This window comes from Ahaetulla prasina, chromosome 8, assembly GCF_028640845.1.
Source record: "Ahaetulla prasina isolate Xishuangbanna chromosome 8, ASM2864084v1, whole genome shotgun sequence".
Classification (NCBI taxonomy): domain Eukaryota; kingdom Metazoa; phylum Chordata; class Lepidosauria; order Squamata; family Colubridae; genus Ahaetulla; species Ahaetulla prasina.
This window is the reverse complement of record NC_080546.1, coordinates 3,273,820-3,291,671: the sequence shown is the minus strand read 5'-3', so window position 1 is coordinate 3,291,671 and position 17,852 is coordinate 3,273,820. Positions and strand designations below refer to the sequence as shown.

Genomic DNA, 17,852 nt, shown 5'->3' with positions numbered 1-17,852 from the left:
GTGGGAGGAAGAAAGGAAGAAAGGAGGGAAGGAAGGAGTGAATGAGTGAAAAGGGAAGAGGGAGGGAGACAGGAAGGAAAGAGGGAGAATAGAGGAAGGAAGGAAGGAAGGAAGGAAGGAAGGAAGGAAGGAAGGAAGGAAGGAAGGAAGGAAGGAAGGAAGAAAGAAAGAAAGAAAGAGCAGGAAGGAAGAACGGGAAATGGAGAAGGGAGGAAGGAAGGGAGGAGAGTGAGGATGGAAGGAAGGAAGGAAGGAAATGGAGAAGAGGGAGGGAAGAAAGCGGGAGGGTGGGAGGAAGAAAGGAAGAAAGGAGGGAAGGAGGGAGTGAATGAGTGAGAAGGGAAGAGGGAGGGAGGCAGGAAGGAAAGCAGGGAGAAGGAAGGAAGGAAGGAAGGAAGGAGAAGAGAGAGCATTTCATTCCAGAGATTAAAAATGGTCCAAGGGCTTAGAAAGAGAACTTTGCATCTAACACTTCAACTGGAGAACCACGAAGATTTGCCAAAAAAGGGGATTTGACCAGGTTTCTTCGCCCATCCCCCCCAAAAAAAGATCTCCCCTCCCCCCTTTTCGAGGCTTATACGAAGTCCTTCAGATCCTCCTTCTCTTCATTCCCATCCTGCACAGTTCTAACCCGATGCCCAACGCCCCAGCCGTGAGTTTGCAGGCCACGAACTCACTTAACGGCTGTCTCGCTTAGCAACGGAAACCCTGGGGTCGTAAGCCAAGGACCACCTGCACAGGAAGAGAACCCCGGGACATTAGAAGAAGGAACACAGTAGCAACTTTCCACTCCCTCCCCCAAAAAAATATATATATATATATTTTCATCAAAGCGCCTGGGTGCTTTGAACGCCACGCGCACTTCCACTCTCCTGCAGCTGGGAAACAGCTGTTTGCAGACGGAGCTCCGATGACTTAAGCCGGAATCTGGGTGAACAAAGGGGTCTCTATTAAGAGAAGACCCCCCCCACCGGCCGAACAGCTGAAATCACAGCCCCCAACTCAACCCTCATCCCTTTCTCTCTTTGGGTCCAAAAACTCCGAAAACTGAACGTTTTCTATGTCTAGACAGGTCATCCTCGACTTACGACCACAATCAAGCCCCAAATGTTCATCGTAAACGAGACGTTGGTTAAGTCAATGTACGACCTTCCTGGTCACTGTTAAGGGAATCCCAGCGCGGTTGGCGCGCTGGTCATTAAGTGGATCTGACTTCTTCCCCTTTACTTTTGAGGGTCGCAAAAGGGGAATCGGGTGACACCCTCCCCCTCGCCCCAGGACACTGCAACCGTCATAAATATGAGTCAGGGGCCAAGCGTATGAATTTGGATCACGTGACCTTGCGGGGGAGGATGCAACGAGGGTTGTAAGTGTGAAAAACGGTCATAAGTCGCTTTTTCCAGTTGTTTTCAAGGGTCGCTAAACCGCTTGCCAATCCTCCAAACTTGCAATGGTTGTAAGTGTGAGAAAAGGGTCATAAGTGTGAAAAAGGGTCGTTAAGTGTGAAAATATGGTCGTAAGTGTGAAAAGAGGGTCGTAAGTGTGAAAAAATGGTCCCAAGTGTGAAAAGCAGTGAGCGTGAAAAATGGTTGTAAGTGTGGAAAATGGTCATAAGTGTGAAAATGGTTGTAAGTGCGAAAATGTAACTTCGGTCAGCCATTCAATGAACTGTTGTAAGTCAAGGACCGCCTCTATTTCTTTTCTTTTCCTTTTTCGGGCCAGAATTTGAATCGTCCTTGTTCCATGAAGATTTCTGATCTTCTTGGCATCTTCTTAGCAAGAACTGGAGAACTGTCTGTCGCTAAGTGGATCTTACTAGCTCCTAGTTGGTCATCAACCCTGGTCAACTTTGTCTGGGTTGGGAAAGTTACCAGGATTGGACCTACAGGTGGTCCTCGATTTATGGCCATAATTCGGCCCAAAATTTCGGTTGCTAAGTGAAACATCCGTTCAATGAGTATTGTCCCATTTTAACTCCTGCCGCAGTTGTTAAGTCCAGATCCCGGTCGTTAAGTGAACCTGGTTTCCCCATTGACTTTGCTTCTCCGAAGGTCGCCAAAGGGAAATCGCGTAACCCCGCGACCGTCATAAATACGAGTCGGTTGCCAAGCATCTGAATTTTAATCAGGTTGTTGTGTCTGCGTCCCCCGAGCCGGGCCCCCTGCCAGAAAGTGACTTGGACAGTGAGGGGGAAGGGCCATCAGGACTTACCTCGGGAGCACCGGCTTCCCTGGCTCAGCTCCAGGAGCCAGAAACAGGCCAGGTGGAGGAGATAATGAGGCCTCTGTCCCCTGACTCTTTCCCCCCCCCCCAGGCCACGCCTCCAGACCCGGCTGATGACAATCAGGCCTGGCTGGACCCTAGATTTCGTAGGCAGGAGAGGCGGGAACAAGAGAAGCAGGGGTGAGGCAGGCCTAGGAAGTGCTGAGTCATGGAGCCACACCCCACAGGATATAAAAGCAGCAAGGGCTGCTATACCACTTCGTGGCGAGCAAATCAACTGCTTAGAGGGAGAATTAGAGCCGAAGTCCTGTTTGTTCCTGGTTTCCTGGCTGACTCAAGCGAGATAACAGAAACACTTGGCAGACGCCGCTAGAGCTGATAGTTGCCGCTAATTAAGTCATCGCCGGACGGAGGCGAGGGGACAGATCACAGGTGTCCACGGGAGGTGTGACCACCGTGACCTCTGAAATCACAGCCCCAACTCAACCCTCATCCCTTTCTCTCTTTGGGTCCAAAAACTCCGAAAACTGAACGTTTTCTATGTCTAGATAGGTCATCCTCGACTTACGACCACAATCAAGCCCCAAATGTTCGTCGTAAACGAGACGTTGGTTAAGTCAATGTACGACCTTCCTGGTCACCGTTAAGGGAATCCCAGCGCGCTGGTCGTTAAGTGGATCTGACTCCTCCCCCTTTACTTTGAGGGTCGCAAAAGGGGAATCGGGTGACACCCTCCCCCTCGCCCCAGGACACTGCAACCGTCATAAATATGAGTCAGGGGCCAAGCTTCTGAATTTGGATCACGTGACCTTGGGGGTGGTGGGATGCAACGAGGGTTGTAAGTGTGAAAAACGGTCATAAGTCGCTTTTTCCAGTCGTTTTGAAGGGTCGCTAAACCGCTTGCCAATCCTCCAAACTTGCAATGGTTGTAAGTGTGAGAAAAGGGTCATAAGTGTGAAAAAGGGTCGTTAAGTGTGAAAATATGGTCGTAAGTGTGAAAAGAGGGTCGTAAGTGTGAAAAAATGGTCGCAAGTGTGAAAAGCAGTAAGCGTGAAAAATGGTTGTAAGTGTGGAAAATGGTTAAGTGTGAAAAAATGGTCATAAGTGTGAAAAGCAGTGAGCGTGAAAATGGTTGTAAGTGTGGAAAATGGTCATAAGTGTGAAAATGGTTGTAAGTCAAGGACCGCCTCTATTTCTTTTCTTTTCCTTTTTCGGGCCAGAATTTGAATCGTCCTTGTTCCATGAAGATTTCTGATCTTCTTGGCATCTTCTTAGCAAGAACTGGAGAACTGTCTGTCGCTAAGTGGATCTTACTAGCTCCTAGTTGGTCATCAACCCTGGTCAACTTTGTCTGGGTTGGGAAAGTTACCAGGATTGGACCTACAGGTGGTCCTCGATTTATGGCCATAATTCGGCCCAAAATTTCGGTTGCTAAGTGAAACATCCGTTCAATGAGTATTGTCCCATTTTAACTCCTGCCGCAGTTGTTAAGTTCAGATCCCGGTCGTTAAGTGAACTTGGCTTCCCCATTGACTTTGCTTCTCCGAAGGTCCCCAAACGGAAATCGTGTAACCCCGCGACCGTCATAAATACGAGTCGGTTGCCAAGCATCTGAATTTTAATCAGGTTGTTGTGTCTGCGTCCCCCGAGCCGGGCCCCCTGCCAGAAAGTGACTCGGAAAGTGAGGGGGAAGGGCCATCAGGACTTACCTCGGGAGCACCGGCTTCCCTGGCTCAGCTCCAGGAGCCAGAGGCAGGCCAGGTGGAGGAGATAATGAGGCCTCCGTCCCCTGACTCTTCCCCCCGAGGCCACGCCTCCAGACCCGGCTGATGGCAATCAGGCCTGGCTGGACCCTAGGTTTCGTAGGCAGGAGAGGCAGGAACAACAGAAGCAGGGGTGAGGCAGGCCTAGGAAGTTCTGAGTCATGGAGCCACACCCCACAGGATATAAAAGCAGCAAGGGCTGCTATACCACTTCGTGGCGAGCAAATCAACTGCTTAGAGGGAGAGAATTAGAGCCGAAGTCCTGTTTGTTCCTGGTTTCCTGGCTGACTCAAGCGAGATAACAGAAACACTTGGCAGACGCTCGCTAGAGCTGATAGTTGCCGGCTAATTAAGTCATCGCTCGGACGGAGGCGAGGGGGGACAGATCACAGGTGTCCACGGGGAGGTGTGACCACCGTGACCTCTGAAAAACGGTCAGAGGTCACTTTTCTGCAAAAGTGCCACTGTAACGTCGGTCGCTAAATGAAAGGTTGGAAGTTGAGAATGACCCGTACTTGGGAGGACAGAAAACCAGGATTGAGAATGGAAAAGGAGGACATTTTCATGGAGCGTGAAGTTGTTTGACTGTCTAGGTCAGTGGTCTCAATTGGTCCTTTAAGATTTGTGGATTTCAGCTCCAGAGTTCCTCAGCCAGCTTTGCTGGCTGAGGGACTCTGGGAGTTGAAGTCCACAAGTCTTAAAGGGAACAAGGTTGGGAGACCCCCAGTCTAGGTTGATCCCAAGCAGTCCTAAATTTAAATTTTGAAGCTCGCACCTTAATGGGAACGAGGTTAGCGTTAAGATTACAACTGGTAAACCATCCAAAATTAACGTCCCAAAGGTGTCTTCTCAAGAGGCAACTGGATTTTCTGGTTGTTGTTTTTTTCTTTGAAGATGTTTCGCTTCTCATCCAAAGCTGTCTGCAAGGAGTATCAATCCTTCCCCACCATTCTTCAGTCAGAGCTGAAGAAGCCTCTGGGGTGAGAAGCGAAACCTCTTCAAAAGAAAAAGCAAGAAAGTCCAGATGCCGCCTGAAAAACCACCTTTGGGACAACCAGGACCTGGATGATGGAGAATCTCTACAGACATCCAAAATTAAACCAAAACTCGGACGAGCACGAATGATCCAAGCCGATCTTTACCTTTTCTGCCCCTTCAGCCGATCGTCGGCTCCGTCCTCCGGAAATCCAGCGGGGAGTGACGGATTCTCCTCCGGGTGGCCATTCTAAAAATTAACCAAAATAATAACAATAATAATTACAAAATGGAGGAATGGGAAACCAACCTGCAAACCACCACCAAAAAAAAAAAAAAAAAAGAGGAAGAAGAAGAAGAAGGAAACTTCAGAGGATAATTAGAACTGCGGAAAAAACAATGGCTACCAACTTGCCTTCCATTGAGGACCTGTATACTGCATGAATCAAGAAGAGGGCCGTGAAAATATTTACAGATCCCTCGCATCCTGGACATAAACTGTTTCAACTCCTACCCTCAAAACGACGCTATAGAGCACCGCACAACAGAACAACTAGACACAAGAACAGTTTTTTCCTGAAGGCCATCACTCTGCTAAACAAATAATTCCCTCAACACTGTCAAACTATTTACTAAATCTGCACTACTATTAATCTTCTCATCGTTCCCATCACCCATCTCTTTCCACTTATGACTGTATGACTGTAACTTGTTGCTGGCAATCCTTATGATTTATATTGATATATTGACCATCAATTGTGTTGTAAATGTTGTACCTTGATGAAGGTATCTTTTCTTTTATGTACACGGAGAGCATCTGCACCAAAACTAATTCCTTGTGTGTCCAATCACACTTGGCCAATAAAAAATTCTATTCTATTCTATTCTAAAATAAAATTTCAATTTTTTTAAAAGAAAAAAACGTCAATCAGAATAGAGCTGGAAGGGACCTTGGAGGTCTTCTAGCCCAACCCAATTAAAGACGAGTGTTTTCCCAGAGATGGCAAAGTCAATGGCCAGAGATCTGGTCCGCACGGCTGTTCCTGGACCGTGGAGAGCCTCCCTGGAGAACTGCTTTCTTTGGTTCCATTCAGATGAAAAACGACCTGCAACCTTTGATGACCACGTCATGGCTGCGTTCCCACAGCATGCTCAGCTCCAGGAGCCAGAGGCAGGCCAGGTGGAGGAGATAATGAGGCCTCTGTCCCCTGACTCTTCCCCGAGGCCACGCCCAGACCCGGCTGATGGCAATCAGGCCTGGCTGGACCCTAGATTTCGTAGGCAGGAGAGGCGGGAACAAGAGAAGCAGGGGTGAGGCAGGCCTAGGAAGTGCTGAGTCATGGAGCCACACCCCACAGGATATAAAAGCAGCAAGGGCTGCTATACCACTTCGTGGCGAGCAAATCAACTGCTTAGAGGGAGAATTAGAGCCGAAGTCCTGTTTGTTCCTGGTTTCCTGGCTGACTCAAGCGAGATAACAGAAACACTTGGCAGACGCTCGCTAGAGCTGATAGTTGCCGGCTAATTAAGTCATCGCTCGGACGGAGGCGAGGGGGGACAGATCACAGGTGTCCACGGGGAGGTGTGACCACCGTGACCTCTGAAAAACGGTCAGAGGTCACTTTTCTGCAAAAGTGCCACTGTAACGTCGGTCGCTAAATGAAAGGTTGGAAGTTGAGAATGACCCGTACTTGGGAGGACAGAAAACCAGGATTGAGAATGGAAAAGGAGGACATTTTCATGGAGCGTGAAGTTGTTTGACTGTCTAGGTCAGAGGTCTCCAACCTTGGTCCCTTTAAGACTTGTGGACTTCAGCTCCCAGAGTTCCTCAGCCAGCTTTGCTGGCTGAGGGACTCTGGGAGTTGAAGCCCACAAGTCTAAAGGGGAACAAGGTTGGGAGACCCCCGGTCTAGGTTGATCCCAAGCAGTCCTAAATTTAAATTTTGAAGCTCGCACCTTAATGGGAACGAGGTTAGCGTTAAGATTACAACTGGTAAACCATCCAAAATTAACATCCCAAAGGTGTTTTCTCAAGAGGCAACTGGATTTTCTGGTTGTTTTTTTTTTCTTTGAAGATGTTTCGCTTCTCATCCAAAGCTGTCTGCAAGGAGTATCAATCCTTCCCCACCATTCAGTCAGAGCTGAAGAAGCCTCTGGGATGAGAAGCGAAACCTCTTCAAAAGAAAAGCAAGAAAGTCCAGATGCCGCCTGAAAAAGCACCTTTGGGACAACCAGGACCTGGATGATGGAGAATCTCTACAGACATCCAAAATTAAACCAAAACTCGGACGAGCGCGAATGATCCAAGCCGATCTTTACCTTTTCTGTCCCTTCAGCCGATCGTCGGCTCCGTCCTCCGGAAATCCAGCGGGGAGTGACGGATTCTCCTCCGGGTGGCCATTCTAAAAATTAACCAAAATAATAACAATAATAATTACAAAATGGAGGAATGGGAAACCAACCTGCAAAACCACCACCAAAAAAAAAAAGAGGAAGAAGACGACAACTTTAGAGGATAATTAGAACTGCAGAAAAATTAATTGCTACCAACTTGCCTTCCATTGAGGACCTGTATACTGCATGAATCAAGAAGAGGGCCGTGAAAATATTTACAGATCCCTCACATCCAGGACATAAACTGTTTCAACTCCTACCCTCAAAACGACGCCATAGAGCCCTGCACAACAGAACAACTAAGACTTGTGGACTTCAACTCCCAGTTCCTCAGCCAGCTCCTCAGCCAGAGGGACTCTGGGAGTTGAACTCCACAAGTCTTAAAGGGACCAAGGTTGGAGACCCTGCTCCAGAGCATAGGGCCAGCGCCAGCAGCAACCATTTCCAAATGGTTTAGGAGAGATGGGACGATGGGGCTTCATTTGACGTGGTCGACATGATGATGATACCGCTAAGCCGCCCACAAATAAACCAAAGACGATTTAGCACAACGCTTGAAAGAACAAGCTATGCACCTTTGTCTAATGGTGAAGGCCCCAGGCTAGAAACCAGGAGATGGTGAGTTCTAGTGCTACCTTGGGCACGAAAGCCAACTGGGTGACTTTGGGCCGTCACCAGGAGACGGTGAGTTCTAGTCCTGCCTTAGGCACAAAAAAGAACTGGGGGACTTTGGGCCAATCACCAGGAGACGGTGAGTTCTAGTGCAACCTCAGGCATGAAAGCCAACTGGGGGACTTTGGGCCAATCACCAGGAGACGGTGAGTTCTAGTACAACTTCAGGCATGAAAGCCAATTGGGGGACTTTGGGCCAATCACCAGGAGATGGTGAGTTCTAGTACAACTTCAGGCATGAAATCCAACTGGGGGACTTTGGGCCAATCACCAGGAGACGGCGAGTTCTAGTGCAACCTGAGGCATGAAAGCCAAGTGGGGGACTTTGGGCCAACCAGCAGGAGAGTTCAGGAGGCTGCAGGGAAGGGCTGGGAAAGGGACAGCTGGACCTTCAAGGAATCTTCTGTCCACCTTGTCCCCAAAGCAGTGCGAGGACAGCCCACGACAGTTGCCCAAATGTCTCCAATTTCCCTTCTCCTTCAAAAGGGAACTTGGAACCAACCGTGGTCAGGCAAGGAGAAGCAGGAGGAGAAAAGCAGATGTGAAATGTAGGGTCTCCTTCCTCTCTGCGGTGCGGGGGAGGGTTGGTGTCCATTCTTCTCCTTCTTCTCCGTGGGGTTTTGGTAGGTAACCACTCACCTCCCCAGCTCCATAGACAAAGCTTCTGGCCAGGCCTCCACCTGCTCTTCTGCTCTTCCGGTCTGTCTGGGAAGAGAATTCTTCCCAGAATTCCTGGCCAGAATGCAGTAAGGAGTTCTGGGATTTCTCTTCCCAAATACGCCCAGGGAGGAAGTTTTGGAAAATAAACCTCAAACGATTGTAAGTGCTCTTGTTCATGTTCATTTTCCTTCCTTCCCTTTGTTCCATCTCTTTCTTTCCCTCTTTCTCCTCCTTTCCATCTCTCCTTCCCTTTCCACTTCCTTCTCTTCTTCCTTCCCTCTCTCCCTTTATTCCTCTCCTTCCCTCCTTCATGCTTCCTCCTCCTTCCTCCCTTCTCTTTCTCCTTTCCTTCTTCCTCCTCCTTCCTCCTCCTTCCTCCCTTCTTCTTCTTCCTCCTCCTCCTCCTCCTCCTCCTTCCTCCTTCCTTCCTTCCTTCTTTCTCCTTCTCTTCTTCTTCCTCCTCCTTCCACCTTCCTTTCACCTTCCTATTCTCCTTATTTCCTTCTTCCTCCTCCTTCCTTCTCCTTCCTACTCTCCTTCCTTCCTCCTTCTCTCTTCTTATTCTCTCCTCCTTCCCTCCATCTTTCTCCTTCCTTCCTTCCTTCCTTCCTTCCTTCCTCCTCCTTCCTTCTTTCTCCTTCTTCCTCCTCCTTCCTTCCTTCCCTTTCCACTTCCTTCTCTTCTTCTTCCTCCCTCCTCCTTCCTTCTTTCTCCTTCCTACTCTCCTTCTTTCCTCTTTCTTCTTTCTCCCTCCTTCCTTCTTTCCTCTTTTCTCCTTCTCTCTTCTTATTCTCTCCCTCCCTCCATCTTCCTTCCTTCCTCCCTCTCTCTCTTTCCTTCATCGTCCTTCCGCCTCCCTTTCTCCTTCTTCCTCCCCTCCTCCCTCCCGCCTTCCATTTGTTTTCATTACACATTTTATTCTCCCAGCTCCTTGGAGGCCATAGATAACTTCTTGGAGATGGTGTCATCTTTATAAATAACCGCTGAATTTCCCAATCGTACAAAAGTGCAAAGATTTCCTGGAAAGGGCCACTGGGCTCTTTTGCTCTTCGTCCCTTTCTTCTCTCCTCCTTCCTCTCTGCAACCGACACATCGGTGCACAACTTGTCCTGAACCGAAAAAGGGAAGTTTTTGCTGACTTGCACAAATCCTTTAACTCTATGCAAAGTTTTCATGGGGGGTGGGGTGTGTTGGTCATGGGGCTAAAACCACCCTCTAACAGGAAGCTTGAAAAAGAAAAACAGCCTTCCATGCTCCCGTATCAAATTTCTCCTTTTCCACAAAATGATTAAGGCTGTGTTTGCGAGTCAGTGTCTTAACAGATTAACAGAGTTGGAAGGGACCTTGGAGGTCTTCTAGTCCAACCCCCGCCCAAGCAGAAGACCCTACACCATTTCTGACAGATGGCAGTCCAGTCTCTTCTCTTTTTTTTCATAAAAAAGTTTTATTTTTACAATCATATCAAACAGCTCATCCAATGTACAGTTATATACAATTAGTCGGGCTTCCCCAGTCACCACCCTCCTTTTAACTCTCTTCCTCTTCTACCTTCTTCTACTTTCCAGCCTTCCTCCTCCTTCCCTCCTTCATGCTTCCTCCTCCTTCCTCCTTCTCTTTCTCCTTCCTTCTTCCTCCTCCTTCCTTCTTTCTCCTTCCTTCTCCTTCCTCCTCTCTCTCTTTCTCCTTCCTTCCTCTTCTTTCTTCTTCCGTTCTTCTTCCTCCCTCCTTCCACCTTCCTTTCACCTTCCTATTCTCCTTATTTCCTTTCTTCTTTCTCCCTTCCTTCTTTCTCCTTCTCTTCTTATTCTCTCCTCCATCTTCCTTCCTTCCTCCTCTCTCTCTTTCTTCATCATCCTGCCTTCCTTCTCCTTCTTCTTCTTCCTCCCTCCCTCTTTCCATCCCTCCTTCTTTCTCCTTCCTACTCTCCTTCCTTTCCTCCTTCTCTCTCTTATTCTCTCCCTCCTTCCCTCCATCTTTCTCCTTCCTTCCTTCCTTCCTTCCTTCCTTCCTCACTCCTACCCTTTTCTTCATCGTCCTGCCTTCCTTTCTCTTTCTTCCTCCCTTCTTCTTCTTCCTCCCTCCTCCTTCCTTCTTTCTCCTTCCTACTCTCCTTCTTTCCTCTTTCTTCTTTCTCCCTCCTTCCTTCTTTCCTCTTTTCTCCTTCTCTCTTCTTATTCTCTCCCTCCCTCCATCTTTCTTCCTTCCTCCCTCTCTCTCTTTCCTTCATCGTCCTTCCGCCTCCCTTTCTCCTTCTTCCTCCCCTCCTCCCTCCCGCCTTCCATTTGTTTTCATTACACATTTTATTCTCCCAGCTCCTTGGAGGCCATAGATAACTTCTTGGAGATGGTGTCATCTTTATAAATAACCGCTGAATTTCCCAATCGTTCAAAAGTGCAAAGATTTCCTGGAAAGGGCCACTGGGCTCTTTTGCTCTTCGTCCCGACCATCCTTTCTCTCTGCAACCGACACATCGGTGCACAACTTGTCCTGAACCGAAAAAGGGAAGTTTTTGCTGACTTGCTCAAATCCTTTAACTCTATGCAAAGTTTTCATGGGGGGTGGGGTGTGTTGGTCATGGGGCTAAAACCACCCTCTAACAGGAAGCTTGAAAAAAGAAAAAACAGCCTTCCATGCTCCCCGTATCAAATTTCTCCTTTTCCACAAAATGATTAAGGCTGTGTTTGCGAGTCAGTGTCTTAACAGATTAACAGAGTTGGAAGGGACCTTGTAGGTCATCTAGTCCAACCCACCCACCCCGCCCAAGCAGAAGACCCTACACCATTTCTGACAGATGGCAGTCCAGTCTCTTCTCTTTTTTTTCATAAAAAAGTTTTATTTTTACAATCATATCAAACAGCTCATCCAATGTACAGTTATATACAATTAGTCGGGCTTCCCCAGTCACCACCCCCTCCTTTTAACTCCCTTCCCTCTTCTACCTTCTTCTACTTTCCAGCCTTCCTCTCCTTCTCTTATCTACATCCTCTCCTCCCTCCACCCTACACCTTCCTTCTCCCTCTTCTACCCCTCTTCCTTCCTCTTCTCCTCTTTCCTACCTCCTACTTTCTCCTCTTTTCTCCCTCCCCACCGTTCTAAAATGGTAACTGGGCAGACCCGACCCTACATTAATTATATTTATACATCTTCAATAATCTCTGTACATTAAACATCACTCCATCCTCTACCCTCAACCCCCCAATTCCTCTCCCCCTTACCCCCCACCCCGACTTCCCAGAACAAAATGCAGGGTATCAAAACTAACAATCATAATCCAAAATAAATCCTAAATTATAGGCAGTCCAGTCTCTTCTTGAAAGCTTCCAGTGATGAAGCTCCCACAACTTCCGAAGGCAACTTCTCTTCCATGGGTTGATGGTTCTCACTGTCAGGAAATTTCTCCTTATTTCCAGGTTGAATCTCTCCTTGGTCAGTTTCCATCCATTCTTCCTTCTCTGGCATTCTGGTGTTTTGGAAAATAACTTGACTCCCTTCTTCCTCCCTGTGGTAGCCCCTCAAATATTGGAAGATGCTCTCCTGTCTCCCCTGGTCCTTCTCTTCCCTAGACCAGCCATGCCCAGTTCCTGCAACCGTTCATCGTATGTTTTAGTCTCCATCTTGGTTGCTCTTCTCTTCACTCTTTCTAGAGTCTCAACCTCTTTTTTATAGTGTGGTGACCAAAACTGGATCTTCTCTCACCCAACACCATTAGAATAGAGCAGAGCTGGAAGGGACCTCGGAGGTCTTCTAGTCCAACCCCTTCATCAAGCAGGAGACCCTATATCATTCCAGACAAATGGCGGTCCAACCTCTTCGTAAAAACCTTCAGTGATCTCTGCAAAGATGGGCAGCTGCGCTCTGCCCATGCTCTGAGGCACTACTGAAAACTTCGGCCTTACTAAGGAGAAACAAACTCCGCAGGCTAGGTACACAGGTATTCCTCGACGTACGACAGTTGAACCCAACATTTCCGTTGCTAAAGCGAGACAGTGGTTAAGTGAATTTTGTCCCATTTTACAACCTCCCTGGCCACCGTTGTTAAGCGAATCTGGATTCCCCGCTGAGTTTGTTTGTCAGAAGGTCGCCAAAGGGGATCGCGTGACCACATTGGACACTACGACCGTCATAACTATGAGTCAGCTGACAAGCGTTTGAATTTTGATCACATGATTCTATGGAGAAGGGGTCTCCAACCTTGGTCCCTTTAAGACTTGTGGACTTCAACTCTCAGCAAAGCTGGCTGAGGAACTCTGGGAGTTGAAGTCCATAAGTCTTAAAGGGACCAAGGTTGGAGACCCCTGCTATAGAGACTGCAGCGGTCATGAGTGGGGGGTCAAAACTCCCTTTTTTCTGTTGTAACTTCACCCACTAAACAAAAGGTTGTAAGTCGAGGACTCCCTGTTCTTGGAGGGCAGAAAACCAGGGTTGAAAGTCCAAAAGGAGGACAATTTGAGGGCGCTATGATCACGTGACCATGGGGGAGGCTGCAACAGTCTAAAGTGGGAACAACTTTTTTTTTCAGTGTCATAAACTTTAAACAGTCACTAAACGAATGGTTGTAAGTCAAGGACTACCTGTATGTATTATACAGCTCCCACGAAACATTGCCAGCTCAGTTAAATCTCGTGGGAAAGAACAGAAATTTAAAAGTGAATTTAAACATGCTTGGGATAAACACGCGTCTTTCATTCCACCAAAAATTGATAGATAGATAGATAGATAGATAGATAGATAGATAGATAGATAGATAGATAGATAGATAGATAGATAGACAGATAGATTCAGAGAGAGAGAGAGAGATGAGAAATGGATGATATATATGTAGAATAGAACAGAACAGAACAGAATAGAATAGAATAGAATTTTATTGGCCAAGTGTGATTGGATACACAAGGGATTTGTCTTGGTGCATACGCTCTCAGTGTACATAAAAGAAAAGATACGTTCATCAAAAATCATAAGGTACAACACAGTTGATGGTCATAGGGTACAAATTTAACACTTAATGATACAACACTTAGGCTACAAATAAGCAATGCATGTATAGATTAGATAAAGATAGATAATGAGAGAAAGAGAGAGATGGATGATATATGTATGTATGTATCAGGCTAATTTTAAAATAAGTTTTTTAATCTGCATTTTAAATTGTATATTGTATTATCTGTTTTATTTTTGCCTGAGTCCTTCGGGAGAAGGGCGGTATAAAAATCAAATAAATAAATAATAAATAAATAAATAAATGTATGTATATATAGATTAGATAAAGATAGTAGGTAGATAAATATATACAGTAGGTAGATGATAGGTAGGTAGTTGGGTAGATAAGAGAGAGAAATGGATGATAGAGAGAGAGAGATAAGGAGGGAGCGAGGGAGAGAGACATAAATGGATGATAGGTAGAGAGGGGGAGAGAGAGAGAGACAGAGAAACAGAGGCATAGACAGAGAGAAAGAGAGAGAGAGAGAGAGAGAGAGAGAGAGAGAGAGAGAGAAAGAAGAAAGGAAGGAAGGAAGAGAAAGAAGGAAAAAAGGAAGGAAGGAAGGAAGGAAGGAAGGAAAGAGAAAGAAAGAAGAAGGAAGGAAGGAAGGAAGGAAGGAAGGAAGGAAGGAAGGAAGGAAAGAAAGAAAAAGAAAGAGAAGGAAGGAAGGAAGGAAACAAAGAGAAGGAAGGAAGGAAGGAAGGAAGGAAAGAGAAAGAAAGAAGAAGGAAGGAAGGAAGGAAGGAAGGAAGGAAGGAAGGAAGGGTTTCTGTGTTTGTCTCGGGAGCAGAAAACGGAAGAAGGGACGGTGCTAAAACATCTGCAGCAGCTGGATGAGGCTCGGTTGGATTTCGGGCTGGGCGTGAGGAACAAACGGTTCTTCCCGGCCAGTTGGCTTTGCCGGGGGGGGGGGGGGTTGCGGGGGGGGGGGGGACGGACTCCCGCGGAGGGAGCAGGGAGCGAATGGCGCTTGTCCGCCCTGCCTGACGGGTCAGGGAAGAGGCTGGCTTGACCCGCCGTTTTGCAACCCAACTAGACCATATAGAGGCATGGTGGAGCCGGGCCAGATCCTGAAGCCACAAGAGAGGGAAGGAAGGAAGGAAGGAAGGAAGGAAGGAAGGAAGGAAGGAAGGAAGGAAGGAAGGAAGGAAGGAAGGAAGGACAGCAGCAGCGAACCCGTTCCAATTCTCGGGATCATAATCATAAATAGTTTTGCATAAATCTTTTTTATTTTTTTAATTTATTTTTTCATTTATTTATTTATTTTTGGATCAAACCCCAACCAAATTCTTCCTTCCCACAGTTGTGGGGGCGGGGGCTTCGCATTGGCAAAGGCTACAGTTGGGGAACAAATTTTCTCGTCTGACCCTCAAGACTCCGGGGGTCTTTGCATGGGGTTTTTTTTGCCCATGCAAAGCACCCCCCTCCAAATTCTGCACTTCCTCTCTGGGAATTTGGGGTGGGGGGTGGGGGGGGCTTTGCATGGGTAAAAAACCCACCAGAGGAAAAAAAAGTCTGGAGTGGCAAAGATTTTTTTTAGGAGAAGATTTGCTCCCCAACCAATGCGAAGCCCCCCACCCTAATTCCCACGAAGGAACGACAGCATTCGGGGCAGGGAGGCAGCTGGGACAGTCCTTGAGCCCCCCCCCCAAAAAAAAGCCCGGATAAGCGCGCCCCCCCCCCCATCTTTCCCAAACGAGACTCTTCAAAACCCACTTTCTGAATTCGTGGCACTGCCTTTAAATGAAATTCAACCGTGTTTTGGACGGAGGGACGGCAAGCGAGACATCTCGCAGAGGCTGGATTTGGCCCCGGGGTCTAAGGGGTGACAGTCAGGGAGGGAACCCCCAGATTTGGAACTCCGTACCGCTGGGGTGGGGGGGAGGCGGGGGGGAGGGGAAGTCCATAAAATCCTGGGGAAGTGGAAGAAGTAGTCCTTCTAGGGATCTTCCGCAAAAAAAACTTTTTTCCCAAGTTTGGAAGGTCCTTTCTGGACTTTGCGGGGGTGGAGGGGTGTTGTTGGAAAGGGGTCCTTGGTCCCGTTCAGCTGGGGCAGGACCCCTACTCGTCTCCCCAGCACATCTTGGAGGGACCCCTTCCTCAAAAGACCCCAACCCCACCCCGGGATTGCTTGGAGTTGCTGAGAGTCAAGGCGTTGGTTTGGGGGTTTTGTTTTTGTTTTTTTGGTGGTGTGTGTGGAGGGGGTGTCGCATCCAAATAGGGCAAAGCTAGCAAAGCCCACCCACCCACCCACCCTCCCGGTTGGGCGGTGGGGGGGCAGCGGCCGTGCATGATGGGTTTGGGAGTTCCCAAAAAATTGAGGAAGAGCGGCTGGCTTTCTCCGTCTTCTGCTTTCAGCTCTTCCCGAGCCAGGTTCGAAGACCCCCAGCCCCGCTTTTACACCCCTCCCGCGGATAGAGCGGGGTAGCAGCCCCTCCCCAACAGGACCCCCAGGTCCCGGAAGCCCCTGCTGACCGACCTGCAGCGCGAAGCGGATCCAGCAATAGCAGCAGCGACAGCAGCGCCTGCCCGGCCAGCAACGGGCGACGTCCGGCGGGTAGATCCCGGAGCGGCCGGCTAGCCATGCCCGGAGCTCCTCCGCCCCTGCCCGGCCGCCTCGCCGCTTGCCCAGCCGTAACCAGAACCACATGGCTGGCCAGCCCCTGGCCCCGCCCCCTGGTGACACGCCCAGCCCCGCCCCCGCCCCGCCCCCCCAGGCTCCCAGCCAAGGGGAGGGGGAAGGTTGTCAGCTGCTGCGGGCGGGCGAGGCGTTCGCACGACCCGCTTGGAGCCCCCACCCCTGGGCGGCGGGACTGGAGCAGCCCGGAGCGCTTGGACGCCGGAGCCCCGCGATGGATGCCCCGGGACAAGGAGGGAGGGAGAGTTTCTGAGTCGGTGGATAGAGGAAGAAGAGGGAGTGGATGGAAAAGAGAGAGAGAGAGAGAGAAGGATAGATAGAAAGAGAAAGACATAGCATGGATGGATGGATATGAGAGGGAGGGATATGGGAGAGAGGGATGGATGGATGATGGGTATGAGAGGAGGAGGGATGAGAGGGAGGATATGAGGAGGAGGGATGAGAGAGAGGAAGGGAGGGATGAGAGGAGGGATGAGAGAGAGGAGGAGGGATGTGAGGGGGGGAGTGAAGGATGAGAGAGAGAGGAAGGAGGAGGGATACAAGAAAGGGGAGAGGAGGAGGGATGAAAGAGAAAGAGAAAGAGGGAGGATATGAGAGGAGGGATGAAAGAGAGAGAGGAGGAGGAGGATATGAGAGAGAGAGAGGAGGATATGAGAGGAGGAGGGATATGAGAGAAGGAGGAGGAGGGATGAGAGGGAGGATGGATGGATGATGGATATGAGAGGAGGAGGAGGGAGGATATGAGAGGAGGGAGGATATGAGAGGAGGAGGGAGGGAGGGAGGGATGAAAGAGAAAGAGGGAGGGATATGAGAGAGAGGGATGGATGGATGATGGATATGAGAGGAGGAGGGAGGGAGGGATATGAGAGGGAGGGAGGGATATGAGAGAGAGAGGAAGGGAGGGAGGGATATGACGGAGGGAGGGATACAAGAAAGGGGAGAGGAGGAGAGATGAAAGAGAGAGAGAGGAGGATATGAGAGGAGGGATGAAAGGGAGGGAGGGAGGATATGAGAGAGAGGAGGGATGAAAGAGAGAGAGAGGAGGGATGTGAAATAGAGAGGAGGATGGATATGAGAGAAGGAGGAAGGGATGTGTGTGAGAGAGAGAGAGAGAGAGAGGAGAAATAGTAGAGAGAGGTTAGATGCTGAGAGAGATCAGCAGGCAGGCATAGGACGGGTGGTGGGTAGAAGACAGGGACCGGTGGGTGGAGGGAAGGAGAGGAGGAGGGATGAGAGAGGGAGGGAGGGATGAGAGAGAGGAAGGGAGGGATGAGAGGAGGATATGAGTTCCCAAGTTTGGAAGGTCCTTTCTGGATTTTGCGGGGGTGGAGGGGTGTTGTTGGAAAGGGGTCCTTGGACCCGTTCAGCTCGGGCAGGACCCTTGCTCGTCTCCCCAGCATATCTTGAAGGGACCCCATCCTCAAAAGACCCCAACCCCACCCCGGGATTGCTTGGAGTTGCTGAGAGTCAAGGCGTTGGTTTGGGGGTTTTGTTTTTCTTTTTTTGGTGGTGTGTGTGGAGGGGGCGTCGCATCCAAATAGGGCAAAGC

General features: G+C 49.0%; 1 protein-coding gene across 6 annotated transcripts in view; it reads right to left on the bottom strand.

The window, feature by feature from the left end:
- The window catches only part of ADAM33 (ADAM metallopeptidase domain 33), a 106,974-nt gene extending 90,676 nt beyond the window's left edge, over positions 1–16,298 (bottom strand). For 2 of the 6 annotated variants that reach the window (XM_058193056.1, XM_058193058.1), the window contains exons 1-2: positions 16,145–16,298; positions 7,281–7,363 (exon numbers count right to left, since the gene is read on the bottom strand). In XM_058193056.1, the coding sequence (XP_058049039.1) occupies positions 7,281–7,363; positions 16,145–16,250 (189 nt within the window). In that variant the 5' untranslated portion in view covers positions 16,251–16,298. Of the gene's footprint in view, positions 1–5,128; positions 5,212–7,280; positions 7,364–8,666; positions 9,000–16,144 lie in introns of those variants that run through there. The other 4 variants (XM_058193057.1, XM_058193059.1, XM_058193061.1 and 1 more) reach the window with 2 other exon arrangements.
- Between the last annotated feature and the right edge of the window lie 1,554 nt (positions 16,299–17,852).